This window comes from Cryptomeria japonica, chromosome 9 (assembly GCF_030272615.1).
Source record: "Cryptomeria japonica chromosome 9, Sugi_1.0, whole genome shotgun sequence".
Classification (NCBI taxonomy): Eukaryota; Viridiplantae; Streptophyta; class Pinopsida; order Cupressales; family Cupressaceae; genus Cryptomeria; species Cryptomeria japonica.
In genome coordinates, this window is record NC_081413.1 from 272230854 (window position 1) to 272251379 (window position 20526).

Genomic DNA, 20526 nt, shown 5'->3' on the forward strand with positions numbered 1-20526 from the left:
TAGATTATTTTATCTTGCTTCAATAAATTAGCTCCAAATCCTTTCCCTTCTGCCAGTCTTTTTGATTTAAAACTACCACCATTTTTTCACTTTGGCTTATTTTTTTGACTTATACCTACCCTCCCATAATTTAACACTTTAACCACTTGTCTTGGCATCCCATCTCATTTAATGATGTGTCAATTTGAAATTTTCTCATTGCTAAATTAAATGGTCAATTCCATGCTTACCATATTTAAATTTGAATCCATTCCTTCAGCTAATCAAGGGAAAGTATGGAGGGGGAACATTTGATTTTGAAATTTGCCTCTATCCATAGGCTTTAATTATTATTTGCAACATTCTTTGCTAGCCTGTCCACTTCACAATTTCCTTCCCTATAGATGTGAGTAACTCTAAAATCTTCTAGTTTCACAATAATTTATTGTATTGGGATTAACCATTTAGCCATCATCCTGTCTGGAGATCTATTATTGTGAATGACATTAATCATTATTAAGGAATCGCCTTCAAGATGAATTATTTTTACTCCAATTTTGAAACCCAATCTCAAACCTAATAAAGCTTCTCATATCTTTGTAATATTATTAGTTCTCACTCTTATGGTTTTTGACTCTTGGGCTATGGTAACTTCTTCCTCATTTCTAGCAAGACATCCTATGCCTCCATCTCCTAGATTACCTTTTTCTACCCCATCAAAATTAATTTTAATCCATCCATCTTGTGAAGGAATCCATTTAGTATTTTCTCTATTATTTATTGATTTCTTTTTTTTCACATTTTGACATTTTTTGTGAATAGCTAAGACCTTGAATTTCTTGACCATTCCTTCATCCCATAGGATGAATGTTAAGCCCTTTTCCATTTTATCCTTAGTTGAGCTATATTAACCAATTCTACCGCCCAATCTTCTATTTTCCTGATAAGAACTTCCATTGGGATTTCCTTGTTCTGAAAAAATTCTCCTATTTATCTCTTTCCAAACTTCCCATATTACCACTGAGGGTGTAATATACCACATAGTTTGAAATAGGCCTCTTTTCCCCATGCCATTCCACATCTGGAATCGATTTAACAGGTGTTGGGGTTTGGGGATATAAAATTGTAATTTGTCCAAGAGTGAATTCCAACATTTAACTGAGTATTGGGAGTCTAACAATAAGTGATCAACTGATTCTACACTCACCTTACATAGGGCACATCTACTTTCTCCTTGATATCCCATTTTAGCTAGTCGATCTTGAGTTAGTACCTTTCCTCAAAGCAAAAACTCCAACTTTGGGTAGGCAATATTTACTCCAAAGTAGCTTACGTGTCCATTCATCTTTAGCTAAGAACATCTCTTTAATTTTATAACCTAGACACACCTTATAAGATCCCAATATTGAGCCACATGCCATCTTATATTGTCTACTTCATCATAAGGAATTATCCACCTTTCTTTTAATAAGGTCGCCAGAGAAATTTTTTGTTCTTCTAGAGCTTGTATGTTTTCCAAGGGTTTCCATCTGCACCATCTCATTCAATTTTCTTCTGTAATTTCCCCATAATATTTCACCTTTACTCCCCTTTTCTATAGAGTCTATCTTCTTATATCCTCTAGATTCAGATGGTTCTCCAATACTTTATTATTATTCCAAGAGTTTGAGAAAAAGGATTCTTTCTCCCCCTTTCCTATCTCCCAAGTAACATGTCTTGTTATGATTTTCTTACTATCTAATATGTAATTCCAAACTAAAGAGCCTCTAGGGGGATCTCTTACTTTGAAAATGTTGATCGAATTGATAGAATTTAGGTACTTCCTTCTTAAAATATTTACCCATTTTTTATCACTATTTATATACATATTCCATACAAGTTTTGCTCCCATTGCTAAATTCATTATCATCAGCTTTCTCAAACCTACTCCTCCCACATTTTTTGGCCTACATATTTTATCCCAAGCTAGCAGAGTTGTTTTGTTTTATTCACTAGTGCCATTCCAAAAGAATCTTTTCACGATTTTATTCATTTTTGTCTCAATTCCATGTGGAATTTTTAAACATGACATAGAATATATAGGAAGTGCTGAGAGCACAAATTTTATCATTAGCAGTCTTCTTGCAGACCAAAGCCATTTACCTTTCCATGCACTCATCTTATCTACATATCTTGAAACTAAGTGCTTGGAATATTATGTTTTATTCATCCCTTGAAAAAGTGGTGTTCCTAAAAACTTACCTGGGAAGTTAGCCACCTTAAGTTTTAAGATCTTGGTCGATTCCCTCGGAAGGCTCGGTTGTGTATTTAGGAAAAATACCTTTGATTTACCTCAATTAATTTGGTGCAATATTTGTTTAGAAGAGTCTTAATATTCCTCGCTTCTGTCCTATTTGATTGACCAAAAAATATTGTATCATCTGCAAATTGTTGATGTGTCACCAAGTTAACACCTGTAACTACCTTAATTCCATACCAATCTCCTTCCTCCCTTATCTTTCTTATTCATTTGTCCAAAGCTTCAACCATAATTATGAACATAAAGGGGGATAATAGATCTCCTTTCCTTATACCTCTACTTGAGATGAAGTGAGCTCCACCATTCATCAACACTAAGAAGGTTGGAGTTGATATGCATCCATCTACCCACTGAATCCACTCCTTTTGGAAGACAAACTTCTCTAGGGTTTCCTTCAATAATTCTCTATCCATCGAGTCATAAGATTTCATAATATCTTGTTTTATGATCATTCATGCTTGCTTAGACTTTCTAGATAAGAATAGCTTTGTGGGCTATTATTATACCTTCCTTAATTGATCTCCCAAGGGAAAAGGAACTTTGATCTTTTGATATTAGTAAGTTTAGAACTCTCTTGAGTCATTTTGCAATAATTTTGGATATTATCTTATAGGTGATATTGCATAGAGCTATCAGTCTAAAGTCATCCATTGTGTTTATCATCCTCTTCTTTCGGATCAAAGCTAGGAAGAAATGATTCATTGCTTTTAGTACTATCTTCTTTTTCCTTGATTCCTCCACCATCTTATGAATATCTTGTCCTACTATCTCCCAAAACATTGAAAGAAACTTGTTGGAAAGCCATCTAGGCCAGGAGCCTTATCAAGATTCATTCTGAATACTCTTGTTTTCACCTCTTTCATTTTTATTGCCTTAAACAATTCCTGATTCTATTGGTCTGTAATTACCTTGGAAATTATATCCAGAATTTTTTTTCTTGTTTCCTTATCTACACATAAATTTTTGTTTAGCATTGTTTCAAAAAAATTTGTAGCCTCCCTATTTACTTCTTCCCAATTTTAAGTTCTCGTTTCATGTGCCCTACCAATCTCCATAAATCTACCACTCTCCTTCTTTGTTGTAGAGGCCCTATGAAAAAAATTGTATTTATATCCCCCTCTTGAAGCCATACCTGCCTTGATTTTTGTCTCCAATTGCATTCCTCCCTTGCCGATCTTTCCAAGCACTCCACCTTTAATAATCTCTCTCTGTCATATTCCTCTGGTCCCATTCCATCCTTAATTATATTTTCATTAAGATTCTCTAATTCCTTTTCTATTCTCATTTTTTCTTGGAAAATGTTTTTGAAATAACTTTTATTCCATTCCTTCCATTTCATCTTAACATACTTTAATTTTTTGCCTAGTTGAAACATTTATGTGCGTTCTTTGAAATTTGCCTCCGTCCACCATTTTTGGATTAGGCTTTCTAGGTTTGGATCTCTAAGCCACATATTTTCAAACTTGAATGGAATGCCATATGGGAGTTGATTTTGAAACCAAGACATTAGGAATAGGAAATGGTCAAATCCAATGAGGGAAATAAGAGAGAAATCATAGATCTACATTAGATTATCCGAGTTGCCAGTCATCATGAATCTATCTAATCTTTTTGCAATATTGGTAAATTCTTTCCTTCAATTAGTCCATGTATAAATGCTATTTTTTGCCTACATGTCCTAGAGACTATTTCTATCAGTAAATTGTTGGAAATTATTTTGAACTATTGTTATTATTCCGAGCCCCCTTTTTTCCAAATTGTTTCTAGTTGCATTAAAATCCTATACCATCAATATTCTCTCCCCTGCTAGTCCTTCTAGCCTATTTGATAACTGTGACCATAACTCCTTTTTCTGCATAGTATGAGTTGGACCATAGACATTGATTATAGTAAAAATCTCATTAGTTTGTAATATTTTGCATTTACTTTCTATCCACTATATGTTCTCTTCCACTATTGACACTTCCAATTTCCATGGGTTCCATAAAATTCCCAGCCCACTTGAGGCTCCATTAGAATTTATAAAATACCCTTTCCAATGTTTCCATTTATTTAATCTCCTCTCACTTTCCTCCTTTTGTAGCTTGGTCTCTTGAAGAAGACACATATCAACTTTTTCTTACTCAATTTGGCGGTTGATTAAGTGCCATTTTTTATACCCCTAACATTCTAATTTATGATCTTCATTGTGATTTGGAAAGGTTAAGCCGCTTCCTGAAATTTTTATTAGTTTTACTATTCCTTTTTTTTTCTCTTGGATAACAAAGATATTCAATCTAGATTTGTTTGATGTTCTCTTCACACCGTTTCATTAAAAAATCTTACGTCCTTTTTTCTTTGCATTGATTTGTTCTAGCATCATGTCTTCAATCCTCAATGCCTTTATCTCCTCCCAATCTCTATAATCATCCCCTTCATCATCTCCACTTGACCCCTCTTTGCTTATTCCTTTCCCTTTTTTTCCCATCTTTTCTAGATTTTGAAATAAAGTCACCATTCCTTTCTCCTCCCCTACCACTTGTTGACTTTCTAATGTTTGTCTATTATCCTTATATCTTACTTCTTCCAACTGTGGATATATTGTGTGTCTTAAGTCCTGGACGTATCTTTCAGCGGCACAACCGGTTCTACTCTCTTGTCTATGTCTTGCCTTGGTTGGGGATTGGTATTCACTCTATCTGTTTTGTTTCCCTAACTATCTTCAACTAATTCTATCATTTGGTTCTCCTATCTTCTTCTTTTGAGGGGGCTTCCTTGTGTATATCTACTTAATGTAATTCCAGTTCCTTTTTCCACGTCTTCATAGTTGCCATATAATTCTATCTCGTTTGAGGTTGAGTGTAATAACCCACTTAATCCAAAAACTCAACTGATTTTTTTTTTTTTAATATATAAAAATATTGATTTCTTATTCTTACTTATTATTATTATTATTTTTATTCAATCACATAAAATTTAATTACAAACTCTAAAGTATAATTCAATTTTAATAAAACAATTCCTAACTAAAAATATATATATATATATATATATTTTAAATAATTGACTCAAAATCTTTTTTAATAATATAATAATAAACTTAAATCTACAAACAAATTTAGAACATAAATTTAAATAAATTATATATATATATATATGTGTGTGTGTGTGTGTGTGTGTGTGTGTGTGTGTGTGTGTGTGTGTGTGTTTATATAATATATATTTGAAGGGAAATTTACTAATTTATTAATCAAGGCAAGATTTACTTCTTTTTTTTTTTAATTTCATACATGCACAGGGAATAATATCTTTTTTTTTTTTTTTTAAAGCCAAAGAGATGAATATGTTTCTAAAAAGTACAAAGATGAACTTTCTTTTCTATAATGCACAGAGATGAATGTTTTCCTAAAATCCACAAACATGAATATTTTCCTAAAATCCACAGAGATGGGTATTTATCTAAAATACATAGAGATGAATATATTTCTATTTTTGTTTTCTTTATTATGATTTTAGATTACTTTGGCAATAGATTTATTTTTGTTCAAGTTATTCTAATATATATATTCCATTATAAAAAAATCTTTTTTTGTGTAAAGTAAAGAAAGTTGATTGAGGAAAAGATTTTAGATTAAATAATATTTGAATTTGTATATGCATATTTTTAAAGAAAACTATTAACCAATTTATTTCCTACGTGCAGAATAAAAAAGAAGATTTTTTTTTTCTTTTTTTGGATAGAAAAGCAATTTATTACATGTATTTGATTAAATCAATTAACAAAAACTGAAAATGATTTCCTTGCAAAAATCTGACATGGATAAAAGAGATTTCTTTCAAAAAAATAAAATTAAAATATAAACTTTCTTATGTGCAAAATTTTGAAAGAGATGAGAAGAAGATTTTCTTTGAAAAGAAAAAGCAAGCAATGAATGTGCAAGAGGGGAACCTAGATTTGAATGAAGAACCTTGTTGACCTCCTTCAAATCCTCCTTGAAGCTTGGTAATTATCTTCTCCAAAATCCTGCAACATATCTATAAAATTTCTCCTACAACTAACATGGTATAGAAAATAAATTCATAAGAATTTCAAGACTACTTTATCATCCAAAAAAATAATGAACTCCCTTTTTGAAAGATTTGCATACATTATATAGAAAAGATGCACCAATTCCACTATCAAGGTAATTAATTGAAAATGGAGGTTCTTTTTCTAAAATTGGTTTCATGCAAAATTGATTGATCACTTGGTGGAGATACATGCAAGAATATGCAATTTGAATTTTACCTCTAGAAGCTTCTATTTCCTCCTACAACATGTGCTAAATTAACATATTGAGAAAATAAGAATTTTCAAAATTAATTTCATGCAAAATGATTGTTGTCATAGTGGGGGTTACACTTGACCATGTATTTGAAATTCAAATTTGAATTCTCCCCCAAAAATGCATTTTGTAACTCCTTTGTCATAAAAATGCCATGAATAGAATTAATCTTGTCATAGAATAATTTTGTAACTCCCATGTCATATATTTGCTAAATATAATATTTATTCTTTAATATTTAAAATTTAAAATTTCTTTTCTAGAATCTTCTTATTTCTCCTACACCATGTGCTCAATTAGGATATTGAGAAAATAAGCAATTTTCAAATAAATTATGACCTCATGTGTGTGTCAACACTTAAATTCTTTTTTTTATTTCAAAACTTCAACCTCATTTCAATTTATATTTTCTTTCTAACATTACTCATAAAATTAATATAGTAGTAGTAGTAGTAGTAGTAGTAGCAACAGCAAGTCATATCAAGGTCCAAAAAGAGGCTTATGACATTGAGATTCCATCTTGGATTTTTTCCCTAGATATGAACCATTTTGGAAAATAATCATTCCAAATTTTAATTTGTTTTATTCCATTTGCCCCCTTCTATAACTATTTCTAGAGCTCGTTATATATTTCCAAATCCACGTCAATTTCTACACATATCTTTTCTATATCCTATGTTTTCTCATTTAAGAAATTCTTGTCTACTCCTATAAATGAGCCCAAACCATCTCCAATTGTCATGATTTCTTCACCACTCCAGTATTTAGCCGACAAGCCCACCAATGAAATCCATTTTAGAGTTTTGTTAATCCTAAAGCTCATGGAGTCAAAGTTTGGGGTCCAGTTTGTTTATCAAACCTAATACCTTTAACAAAGCTAGGTCTATCATTCAATATCTCATGGTTTAAATATAAATCTATACATTCAATCAGAAAACAACCATTTTGGAGGGGTCGTATGCATACCTTTTCTAGGCATTTCTCTATCCACTACTTGACTATTTCTGCCAAGATCTCTTCTTCTTTTTCATCTCCTCCTCATTTGACAATTAGGGCTAGGTCCTTTAGTCTGTTAACCAATGTCATTGTCAGGTTTGAGGAATGATAAAGATTTTTCTGCCCAAGTATTTTTTCTTCCATATTTTCTTTTGTAGGATTTTTTGGTTCTCCATTCCATCACGATTCTTCCAACTTCTTTCATTGAGGGCCTTTCGAGTTCCATTTAAGCCTCCCCTCATATTCCAACCATGGGTAGATTTTAAGAACTTCTTAATAGGATCTTCTTAGTTTTATTTGTCATATATTCTCCTCTTAGTCCCCATTAGACTATATTTTGAGTGTATCCCGAAGCTCTAATTATTGATCTTTGGGTTTCCCCCTATAAAAATCCTATTTTCCCTAGTAGCTAATAGGGCCATCTTTGATTCATGGGAGGATCTTTCCCATACTTCTTATTTAGCGGCCTCCATTTTCTACTTAAACCCTTCTCACCTCATCTAGGGAAGGAATCCCCATATCTCTTCCTTCTGCTGTTAGGACTTAGGATCTGTCTTCGTTTTGTCTTCTCATACTTTTGATCTCGCCTATCATTTCTGCCTTCATTTCTTATTCTCTAGTCTCCCTTTCTCCATTGCCACTCTAAGCCTTGTTAAATTTGTCTGTGGTGTCTCTTTGAAATCTGTGTCTCCCATTGCTTGTAGTTTCCAGTCACATGCCCTCTTTGCACGTTTCGCTATTTCTGCCATTTTTTGCAAGGCCATTGTTTGTGTCTATCCCTTTGTTAGTTATTTTAGGATAATCCTATGTAACTTCAATGTTGAGATCTGAGGAAATTTGTACTCCATAGAACTTGCAATATTATACATAGATGCTAGTGGCTTTAGAAATTATTAACAAATTACTGTATACACTTAAAAATGGTCTCAACAAAATTAATTGAATAAGCAATTATTTAATTAATCCTCCTTCCGAATTTATTTGAATTCATAAGCAATTTGATTAAATTCCCCCTTTCATCTACCTATTAATGAATCTAAGGATCTATCTAATTGATTCATTTCAATAATCCCCTTTGATTAATTAATTCTCCTCCATCAAATTCATTTCTTCTAAAATCCTTTAAATAATTAAAACAAATCAAATTCATGAGTTGTTGAAATTAATTAGCCTTTTCCTATTATTTGAATTTTTAAATTCAAATTCTCCTAACTTCTAACCACCTAACCTAACCACTCCTAAACCTAACCCATTCCATCTAACCCCAGGTTTGCCTAACCCCATCCTATCTCACACATCCTAACCACCATTTCCCCTTTTCTTGGACACTTTCCCCTCTCATGAGCAAAGCTTCTTGACACTTGTCACCATAGAGATGGCAAATGTTCCCTTTAATCCAACCTCTTCTCCAATCACCTCCAATTTAACCATTAATATCTTCAGATTCAATCTTGACCATTGATTCATGCCACCTCACCCCTAGCCTTGGAAATCCTATAAATAGACCCCATTTTGAAGTTCAAAGGATCCCGAATCCCATCTCATTTTTCATCTTATGCATTGTTACTATAGGCAGCTAGCTTTTAGTTTATCATTTTAGCAATGTGATCATGTTCAATTTTAGCTTAAAGCTTAGCTTATTTCATAGCAATATCATAGAATCATATAGATTAAATCATTATCTCATCTAGATCATACATCTTCATCATTTAAATCCTCCATTTAAGTGTAGTCAAGTCATTGGATTTTGCATAACCAGATCTGAGAGCAAAATTCATACTTGCATTTACTAGGAGGCAATAGATCGGTTAGTTATGGTTTACCTTTCTTTGTTTTAAATTTTCTAGCCATGCTTGTAATGATCTATTGAATTTTTTATGTTTGCAGGTATAGGTACACTTCACAAGCATGACAATTACAATTGGCAAGTGTAATGTATACTTCACCATAGAATTATCCATGCCCTTGGGGTCGAGGGAGGTCATGCAAAGGATCCTTGTAACAGCCCTTGCAGATGCAATGGTAGCCTTCTATGCATCAAGAACCTTCACTCTGTTCTTTTGCTCCTCCCTCAATATTATAATGGTCTCCCAAATTCATCAAATGCCAACACTATCTCTTGGTGTGCATATCAAAGAGATGGAAAAGTAGATTGCAGTTGTTAACAATTCTAGAGAGGGCATTCAAATTTCAAATTCCTCCATGTCTTTGCCAAACTAGGAGCTAAGGAATAGGTCATGGACATCCATTAAAAGCATAAAGGATGCAAGTTCCCTCATAGACATGTGTGTAAAATATGAAAGTGTAAACAAGGCATGTGAACTATTTCACAAAGTGCCTCAAACAAATGCCATCATTGTAGAATATTTTTGAAACAGATTGTTTAAAAGGCGTTGTTTACTTTTAAGTAAAAGAAAGTGGCAAATTTAAGGCCAAACTCCTCAATCTTCATCAACATCTTCCCTATATCCAGGAAGGTCTGATATATATATCACATTATACAACAATTTCCCCAAATCTCAAGCGTAAAACCAGTAATTTGATGCAGTCGATGACCATGCATCCTCTAGTATAGAGTTAAAAAATTAAAGCTCTTTAATTCTAGATTTTATAAATAAGCCTTGTTAGAAGTTGTCTTACACAAATTTGGACAGTTTGCAACCTCTACATAAGAATTGGTGTGAAAAGTGCTAATTACATAGATTTCAAGTTCTCTTGGTTACAATTTAAGAAGCCCCATTTCCTAACAGTGTATAGATTTTCATTGTGACCTAATGAACTGGGCAGCATGTTGTAATGGTACTTTGCCATCTATATGAAAGTTAGCACGTTCATATTTGTTATGGCATTCCACTAGAGATGTTTTTATCTTATGGAAAATGAAAGGTGTCGATTAATTACCAAATAAAAATAAAATGTTTATAATTAAGTCGTGTTTAGTCTTGACTTTAATTTGTGAGGACATGAGAAAGGATGTAATTAAATATTTTTTTAATAATTTATTTCAAAAAAGTTAAAAATATATATTGATAAAAGTATTTTTGGAGAATAAATAATTGTCTCTTCTTTAATAGAACATGATAAATATTGTCTTAACAAATAATTTAATATTTTATTAGAATTATTAACAAGTATCATGTATGCCATTCTATAAGATATTTAGTTAATTAAATTAATCTCATTGTGATATGGAAGGTCACTTAGACCTATTATAGACACATTGAATTATTAGAAAATTCTAGGTTGTCTTAATGAGTTTTGGGTTTTAAATGAGTCAAATTTTATGTCTAAGGTTGTTTCCTTGGAAAGGAATTTTAAGGTTTTGAAAGTGCACTATGTGCCTTTCAATGATTTTGATTATAAAACTATTGCAATTTTGAGGATGATAAAATAATCTATAATTTTAACATATGATTATTAATATATATTATTTAAAATAATCATGTGCTATATATAAATATGTTTGAGAAAAATATTAATAATAAAATTCTCTTGCACATCACCTTGTTTATGTGTTGATAAAGAGGTTTCCCATTAAGTTCTACATATCTTCTAGTATCACCTATAAAAAACCTCATAATGCATCATTTTATTAAAAAACTTACTAATATAGTCTATCATAAAATAGACCCAAACCTGAGGATACTCCTCTAATACTTCCACATGGCCAATAATACCTCTTGTGCATACTGGTGTAACTCACTATAAATCTCCAAATTCACACTACTCTCAATTGAGAGAGAACCTCCTTAAATATAGGAGTAAGGGTGACTTCACTAGTCATACCTACTGAATAATGCCCATTCACAAATAATTAATAATCTAATAGTTATTAGATTTTAATTATTTCAAATGGGATTTGCTTATAAATCATATAATATATAAGGTTTTATAACCTTATATTAGAATATTATATATAATTTTCATAAGGATGTGACCCCTAATAACATTATGTTCTAATAAATTTTAATCTCATGTAAAAAAATAATATCTAGAGCTATAAATATTTGATGAGATTCCTACATATCATACTTTCTAAAGATTTTTGAAGGACATTGAACATTTTAGGAGATTAAATTCATTGATGAGATTCAAGAAGCATGCCATCACTTTTTTACTCTTTAAAGGATGAATAACAATTCTGCATAAAGTCAGAGTAATCATCTTGCAGAAGTTGTTGCCGCCTACCATGGTCTAAGCATGGCATCTCAATTGAATTATAAATATGTCTGGCTCGAAGGGGACTCTAAGAATATAATTCAATTTCTCAAGGGTTCCCAATTCCCTTCTTGGACTATCCAAAGTTGGATAAGGGATGCTACTAAAATTATTGAGTCCTTCGATAATTGTATCATTTCCCATGCCTTTATGGAGACCAAATGCGTTGTTGACTATTTTGCTAATATGGGGGTCCAAAGTAATTCTAAAAAAGTATGGACCAAGGAGGATATGGTGTCATCAAATATCTTGGATTTGATGATGTATGATAGGCTACACACTTGTATGGGAAGCATTGATTAGTTGATATGGCAAATTCTTTGCATTATGTTTTTTGTGCCATCTCGCCCAACTCCCATGCTTTTTGGGTGTTTTTTTTTCTTGTAAGGACTTTGTTTTATTTATTTTTCTCTAATTGATAGTGTGAGGAGTAGAGATTTTATAGTTGGAGGTGATAGAAACCATCTGGAGCCAATAAGTTGTGAAAGGGTAAAGAAGAGTGCTACTATTTGGTGGATTTTGTAGAAAAGGGATGTTACTCCTTACATGGAAAGGGCTCATGGGTATGACCATAAATTGTTGATACTTTTTGTTAAGAGCTAGAAGGAGACTTATGTCTTAGTATATGGCAAGAAGGTAGACCTCATGAAAGAGATTATCTTTAAAAATATCGGTATGCCAATGAATGGGAAGAAGGTATTCAAAGATAGAACGGCCTCAGAGGAAGCAGTGCAAAAATTTCCCAAAGGTAAAGAAGAGAAACATCTAGTTAGGAAGCCAAAGAGCATCTTTCAAATGAGCTCCATCAAACCAATTTTGGGTGTTGTCCTTAAGGTACTAATGTAGTATTTCTCCCTTGATGATCATTTTACCAATGTTTTTTGGGCATCATTTTGTGTTGGTCAACCATTTTGGATATAAGGATAGGATCTCTTTTCATTTTTATCCTTTATATTCTCTGAATAGGATATTAGAGATTTTTAAAAGAACCCTAAAAATCCTATCCTGCATGAAGGCCTTATAATGCTCATCATGGAACATATAAAATCTTTTTCGACCCTTCTAAGAGTAAACCTGAGCTTCTATTCCTCTCCTTCAGTAGATTCCTGAGGATAAAGGTGACAGATCGCCATTCTACACCAATTGAGCATTGAGTCTTCCTACCTTAATTTAAATAAGGAAAACCATGATGATGTCCTAGGTCTTGCTAGGGATGCGTCAATGGAAACCTTCAAGATGCATAAATGGTACTTCCATGAAATCAAACAGATGAGCCTTAAGACTAAGCTGATTCAAGCTAAGTTGGATGAGGGTGTGAAGGATGGTGACTAGTGGGTTGATAAAGAAGGTAGAAATATGGTTGTGTCTCTTCAAAAGGTTGTGATGGATGTGACTAGTTTGAAATATAATTTTGAAGGACATATTGTGGCTCTATAAACAAAAATGGAGGATATCAATGCTACCGTGGTCAATTTCAGCCACAATGTAATTAAAGGGTTTGTGAGTACTATGAGAATGCTAGTGGGAAAATTTGAAAGGTTTCATCAAGGGAATCCTCAATTCATCGACCTAGAGGATAGAAGAAATCAGACTGACATTGCAAAGGGCAAAGACCCTTGTACCCCTACTAGGGGCCATTTCAAGAAGGTTGTTGATCAATCACTGAATGACTTACAAGACATCAAGAAGCTTGCTTAGGAGGCATTGGAGTGTTAGGCTAATGCTGCTGAAGCTCTAAAGAGCCTCAATTAACTTTTTTATTATGTTTCTTCTTGTCTTGGCCTTTTACCTTGCTTGTGGTCTAGTCTCTTTTCTTTATCTTTTGTTGGTTGTCGGTTTAGTTCTATAATGCTAAAGGTGGCATTTTATAGCGTTTCAAGTCTCTTCAAAACTTGTTTGACCCTTTAATTAAAAATGATTCTTCATAAAATCATTTCAAGAGAAATTACCAGACTAAATGTTGAGATTTTTTATTTTCCATTTTTGTTTCCAATAAATTCTCTTCCTCCTAAATTCCTCAATGGACTATAAAAATAATATAAAACCAAAAGAAAAATGAAAATTATTCTTCAACTAACAAGATATCATAGGCACTAGTTGTAATATTCTTAAAAAAATAGGACAAGTGGAAGTCTCACCATTAAAGAAAACTAATTTGTTTCCCTTTTATTGAGGGTTTAATGACACCACATCATGTGACTTAGCAATTGGGTTACCAACATAAGCAAGATGTTTGGTGTGAGATCCACCATTATTGAGATTTTAACTTTTACAATCCCAATTGTAGTCCGTGACCCTTCATAATTTTTTAAAAGTAGAGCCTCAACAAGCGAAGTCAAGGCCATATTATTTGCTTGCTCTGTCTTTACTGTAGTGCATCGATACTGAATAATATAACAGCTACATTTTGGCATGGTTTTCTTCTTGAAATCAATGTACTTTAATCTCGAAAAGAGAAATGACTGATCTTGGAATTTGAAACAACTATCTCAAGTAAGAATCTGTTAATTCACATTAAATAAATATATGAAAGCAAACACTGCACAAATCAAGTACAACAAGAACATTTACACAATGTATTTAATCAAACAAAATATCTCCAATTGAGCTTGTCATTTCCCACTCAATGAAACATCAGAAATACGTGTATATTCTCGATTACAAAGCTTGTCTGTGTTGTAGTGGTGAATGGAACCAAAACTCACGACAAAGAAACTGGCCGCCAACCTTAGAAAACACTTCAATCTCAAACTGCTGATGACTGCAACATGGAAAAAAACACCATTGTGACCTTGTTCGCGATAAGGTATCTCATAGGCGACGTAGAGCCAGCTATTTCTCAATTATAAGAATGAAGAAGACGATAAATTTCCACCAACAATCATTGATAAATGATAGATTTCGTGAAGGGCGTCCAACGTGACTAAATTTAGAAATGTTATTTTAATGTAGCACATAATCTTAATCATGTTAATTTCCTTATAATGGTTCCTTCTCGTAGTTGTTGAATTGATACTTAATTTCCATATTAAGCATCTTCTTCTCTGATTGCTGGATTTTTTCTGGGATATAATAATTTTATATTCTTGATAGCAAAGGTAAAACACAATCATTTTGAAAAAAATAAAACATTGAAACAAAAGCCAAACTAAGTTGTGTCACTGGATTCTTGATTTTGTTTGAATGTACAACTGCATTTTTTAAAAATTCATTACTCTTTGTAAATTATTGTTTGAGGCCAAATTAACTTACTTGAAGCTCTATTTATTGGGAAACTGTGCGGCCTTTTTCCAAAGCTTGAAGCAGGTGTATACCCATTACCCAAGAGCCTCGTTTCATTCAATCATGGCGAGCGGATCAGACTTTAAGAAGGGGTTTTGGACAAAAGAGGAAGACCGTCTTCTCAAACAACATATCCAACTTCACGGCGAATCTCACTGGAGCTCTATTCCTAAAACGTCAGGTCTGCATACGAATACATTCTTACTTTTAGTGCTAGATAATTGAAATATCATTGCCAACAAATTTATTTGCAATATAGCTTCTTTTTCTTACATTTAAGTTAAACATTTGGCTGAATTAAAGAGATCATACCTATTAGATGTTTCTCGCATTATTAGTGATGAGTGATAAATTGAGTCATTCTAAGGTGATAATTTTTTTATTCAGGTTTGTTGCGATGTGGTAGGAGTTGCAGGTTACGGTGGATGAATCATCTTCGCGCCAATTTAAAGCGCGGAAACATTTCACAGGATGAAGAAGAGCTTATCATAAGGCTTCAAAAACTGCTTGGGAACAGGCATGCCCAGAAACACATTTATTTTGAATTACACACTCTAACAATCTATATTAATTTTATACTTGAGCAATCCATAAATATCCCGTGATAAAACAATTAAGTGTAGACTAGATTTGGCGTTTGCAGATGGTCATTGATTGCAGGTCGGATTCCGGGAAGAACAGACAATGAGGTGAAGAATTACTGGTATAGCCGGTTGAAACATAGGGTACTCGGCAACAAAGTAATAAAACCTTCGGTTACCAGATTATCTGCTAAACGTTTAAACGATACAGCCAAGTCTCTGCCCACAGAAATTGAATCTGCAAAATGGAAGGACGCGTGCATAGAAGCACAAGGCCGGCAGGATATTTTGCTCAAGTTGGAGAAGAAAAGGAGGAGCCATCCAAATGTGATGCAATTGAAAGAGATGGGTATCTGTCTGAGGTATCACCTTGCAATTTCTATTTGTTTGAAGAGTCGAATTTCCCCCTTCACTTGTGTTATGAACAGCAGAGTGAGATAGAACATTGGTTGTGAGTGGCATTTGGCTTTTGTTTTCGGTGTCTGCATTAGGTAGTTTCAGATTTATTGCTGTGTAAACCTTCTGTACCGAAATAATATGGGTTCAATTAGATTCACTTCTTTGGTGTTGATCTTCAATCGAGTCGTGTCTCATCAACCTAAACAAAATAAGTTACTGTACCAAACCAAATCTGCCAACTATGGAAATCCGTAGACACGTAGCATCAGGTTCATAACATTGACATCAGAACACAATCGTAAAAAAGCCCTTTTTCGCTAGCCATTAATGTTATCCATTGCATCCAGCTACTCACAATTATGTGAAAGCAGCATTGATTATTTGCCACTTAAGAATATTTATAAATGTTAAAGAGTGTAGCGGGATCTTTCTATTTCACATCCCAAGAAACAGATCATAAACACTTTTATGAGTATCATATTAAATATTGAATAATAATAATAATAGATCTAGAAGATTAATAATAAAGCTGGCTGGTGGGTATATCTTCTATTTAACAAATAGAAGTAAGAAATATATATAATTAAAGAGAATAAAATTTAATGTATTTTTATTTCTATTGAATATAAGTTATTCTATTAAAAGGAGGGGAGATGAATTCTTCTAAAATGTCTTATTGAGTGAATTTGAGCATTGGATCGAGTCATTTTAGACAAACATGAGCACACTCAATCTAATGCAAGCAATAGGATATGATTATTAGATCACAACAAGATGTATATATATGTCAAAAAAAAATGAACAACTGCCATCTAGAATAGTGGCATGCAACTCTCATATTAAGGTTTTCTAATTTTCATAAGCTATAATGATTCAACAAGCCCTCCATGCAAGAGAGAAACACTACAAATGGGATTAATCACGCAAAACTTATGAAAGTATTATCCATTCCTTAAGGAACTTCTCACAATTACTAAGCATATAATCCAATTATGCCTATTTAATATCATTAAATTTACATAATCAAATTACACGGATACTAAGAACAAAATACAATTTAGGAACTTGAGTCACCGACCCTAATGTAATCATGCAACACAAAATGCATTGTACACTATAGGCAAATGTTAAATTATATTATCATGTTTTTTCCCATTTTAGGAATACTATTATCCCATTCAAGACTAATATCGTTAAGTCAATTTAATCATGGAAGACATGCAAGCACAATTAGGACCACTCAAGGGTCACAGTCATAACCCAAATCTTTTTTCTTTTTTCAAATACATATTTATTTATGATTTTTAGTTTATGAATGCAAAACAAACATGAGTAAAATGAAAACAAAACTACTTATTATATTTCATTAATTTATTTGGAGATATGTAATTTTAAAAATACTAATAGGTATTTATATATTTCTTGAATGTTATCAATAAAGTGATTGTGCTATCTTCCTTAGTTACACTACTTATCATAAAAAAATCAAGAATTATGCCTCACTAGTAGGTCTATAAGAACAGTTATTGAAAAAAGAAAAATAAGAAGGTTGAATGAACTAAAAAATTTAAGGATCATTTGATAATAGTACCTATTTTTGTTTTCACTAATTGGAACCATTCATTCCTTATGCAAGTGGCTGCATCTAAATCATCTATCAACGTATTATTATCACAATCAAGGGGTAAGAAAGGTTGTCCAATTTTTTTTTGCATGTAGAAATCTTGTGGTGCCTAAAAGGAACTACACCACAATGAAACAAGAAGCACTAGCCATGTTGTTTGCATGATAAAAATTTAGGAACTATATTTAGCACTCTCAATTATATTATAAAATAATCAATGATCCATTTAAATATATAATGAACTAACTAGTTATTCATGATCACATTTTTGGATGCTCATGCTATTCTAGGAATTCTATTTCAAGGCAATTGTTAAGCTAAGGAAAGCTAACGAGGGTCCATATTATCTATCAAGTATTGAGATAGGAAATGAAGGACCAATTGAGTATGTCTTTCCTAGTTTGTACAAATTTTGGATGAGTATGTTCTTGCCAAAGCTAAGTCATATACTACATTTTTTTTTTCCATCAATAAGTATTTGGTGGAAAGTGTCAAGGAATTGTAGAAGAGATTAAAACTATGGGCACTCTCATACATTTTTTATTTCAAGAGGAATCATATATTATTATTAAAAATGAGACCATAAATGTTTTTATTCTAGAACATGAGAGATGAGATGCATGGTTAGAAGTGCACAAAGGTATATCAAATAGATGGAAGACCACTCACAAAAAATTAAGATGTTTTTTGTTTGAATTAACATCATTTGAGAAATTGGCTATTAATTTATAGATCCTATAATTTTACCCAAAAAAATATTAACTAGTTCACATTTTTAAACATAAAGGTTGTTCCCAAACATTCCAAAATGGGTATTTAGTAAAATTCATAAAATGCAAATGAAAACCAAGCATTAAATAAACACATGGGAACATACACTTCACAATTTTATTCACTATGCATGGATCTAGATAATAGATTCCAATTTAAATCATGATTTCATAAGTATCCACACGATATATCTTGTAACTCAAATCAAATGAAACAAAAACATTTAAACAACATTTTTACCCAAACTAATTTCATACCTTATTAACCACTATTGAGAACTTGCTAATCACACACAATAAACATAAAAAAAGTATGTGTTTGTTTATTGCAAAGCTTGTATTTGTTCTGGTGGTGAATGAAACTAAATCTCACCACAAAGCAACTGGTTGACAAGAATATGAGATTATGAATGTTTTATACTACGATTTGAGAGACATTCTCAGCATAAAGTATATCATATAATTGAAAAATGAATCACAAAAATGATATAAATAAACACCATTTGAGAAATGAATTATTAGTTTATAAATCTATCATTCATTAAAAAAAAGTAACTAACTAACGTCACATTTTTAAGCATAAAGATTATTTACAAACATCTAAAATAAATATTGTAAAACTAATAAAATGCAAATGAAAACTCAAACATGAAAATAAACATTCAATGAATTTGTTCACAATGTATAGATGATTAATAGAATTCAATTTAAACCATGATTTCATTAATATACACGATATATTTTGTAACTCGAACCAAACGAAAAAAAATGAACCAATCATCTCCAATCTATCATTAAGTTAAAGTTTGTTCTCTCCCACTCAATAAAACTGCAGAAATATGTGTATTCGTGATTAAAAACCTTGTCTGTGTTGTGGTGGTTGATGGAAACAAAACTCACGACAAAGAATTCTGATAAGGAATTTTCTTTTGGGATTTTACAATTTTATATTCTTGATAGCAAAGGTAAAACACAACCTTATTGAAGAGTGCTTCAGTGAAATTACAAAATAATAATAGAAAAATGCCAAACTAAGTTGAGTCACTGGATTCTTTATTTTGTATGAATGTACAGCTGCATTTTAAAAAAATGCGTTGTTACCACCACTCCCACGTCCAAGTTTCCCCATCAACTTTACTCCTCGAAGCTTTAAAAACTATTGTTTGAGGCCAAATTAACCTAGTTGAAGCTATATATTGGGAAACTGTGCTCTGGACAAACGATGTTTAGTACCGTCTTCTGGGACAAAATATCGAACGTCATGGGGAAGGTCACTGGAGTGCTATTCCTAAAACCGTAGGTCTGTGTAGGTGGGCAGAGACAGAAGAAAAAAAATCAACAACAATGTGCTACGGCAGACAATAAAACTGGTTTATGTATTGCCTGCATGAAAATGATTTACAATATGCTTTTATATAGAGACAATAAGAAAACTCTAGAACCTATGAAAGAGCCCACAAATACAAATTATATTTACAATAATCCATCACAAAGAATATTCTAGAAGCCCGATATCAATAGTAGAAATTATATTTATATTTCTAACACTCCCCCCCTAATTTCTATTATTAACAACTAATTACATCAATATTTATAATGCTCAAAATTTCTCTCAAATAATTAAAAGTTCTTGTGCTAATGCCTCAAGGTGAATATATTTGCAAGTTACTGGACTTTGATCTGCAATATTGTAGGATGATCTTTCCATTGTTCACCAACTCACAAAATGAAGTGATATCCAGTGTCAATCTGCTTTGTCTTCTTGTGAAAAACATGATTCTTTAAAAGTGTCATGGTGGACTTGTTGTCACAATAGATTGTAGTAGACTCCTCTTGTTCATGAATTAGATCCTTCAAGATTCTTCACATCCATACTGCTTGCCATGCTACTAGTGTTCCTGTCACATACTCTTCTTCTGCTGATGAGATTGTCACTATTGGCTGCTTCTTTGATGCCCATGCTACAACACCTATTCCAAGATGTAATGCATATCCAAATGTGCTCTTTTTGTCATCATTACTTCTTGCAAAATCAATAATCTTTTTCTTGCTTGCCAATGTGAGTTCTTTGGTG

The 20526-nt window shown here is 32.3% G+C and overlaps 1 protein-coding gene across 1 annotated transcript; it reads left to right on the forward strand.

Annotated features, from left to right (window-relative positions):
• The first annotated feature begins 15141 nt into the window (after positions 1–15141).
• LOC131858369 (transcription factor MYB7-like) lies at positions 15142–16100 on the forward strand. Its single transcript, XM_059211595.1, has 3 exons — positions 15142–15259; positions 15466–15595; positions 15722–16100. The coding sequence occupies exons 1-3, from the start codon at positions 15142–15144 to the stop codon at positions 16098–16100; spliced, it is 627 nt and encodes a 208-aa protein (XP_059067578.1).
• Positions 16101–20526: the final 4426 nt, after the last annotated feature.

What these genes read in the sequence shown, in the direction of transcription:
- LOC131858369 (XM_059211595.1), top strand. Translation starts at nt 15,142, where the DNA reads ATGGCGAGCGGATCAGACTTTAAGAAGGGGTTTTGGACAAAAGAGGAA. An exon ending in CTCTATTCCTAAAACGTCAG is followed by an intron (nt 15,260 to 15,465) that starts GTCTGCATACGA and finishes TTTTTTATTCAG; the next exon opens with GTTTGTTGCGATGTGGTAGG. An exon ending in CAAAAACTGCTTGGGAACAG is followed by an intron (nt 15,596 to 15,721) that starts GCATGCCCAGAA and finishes TGGCGTTTGCAG; the next exon opens with ATGGTCATTGATTGCAGGTC.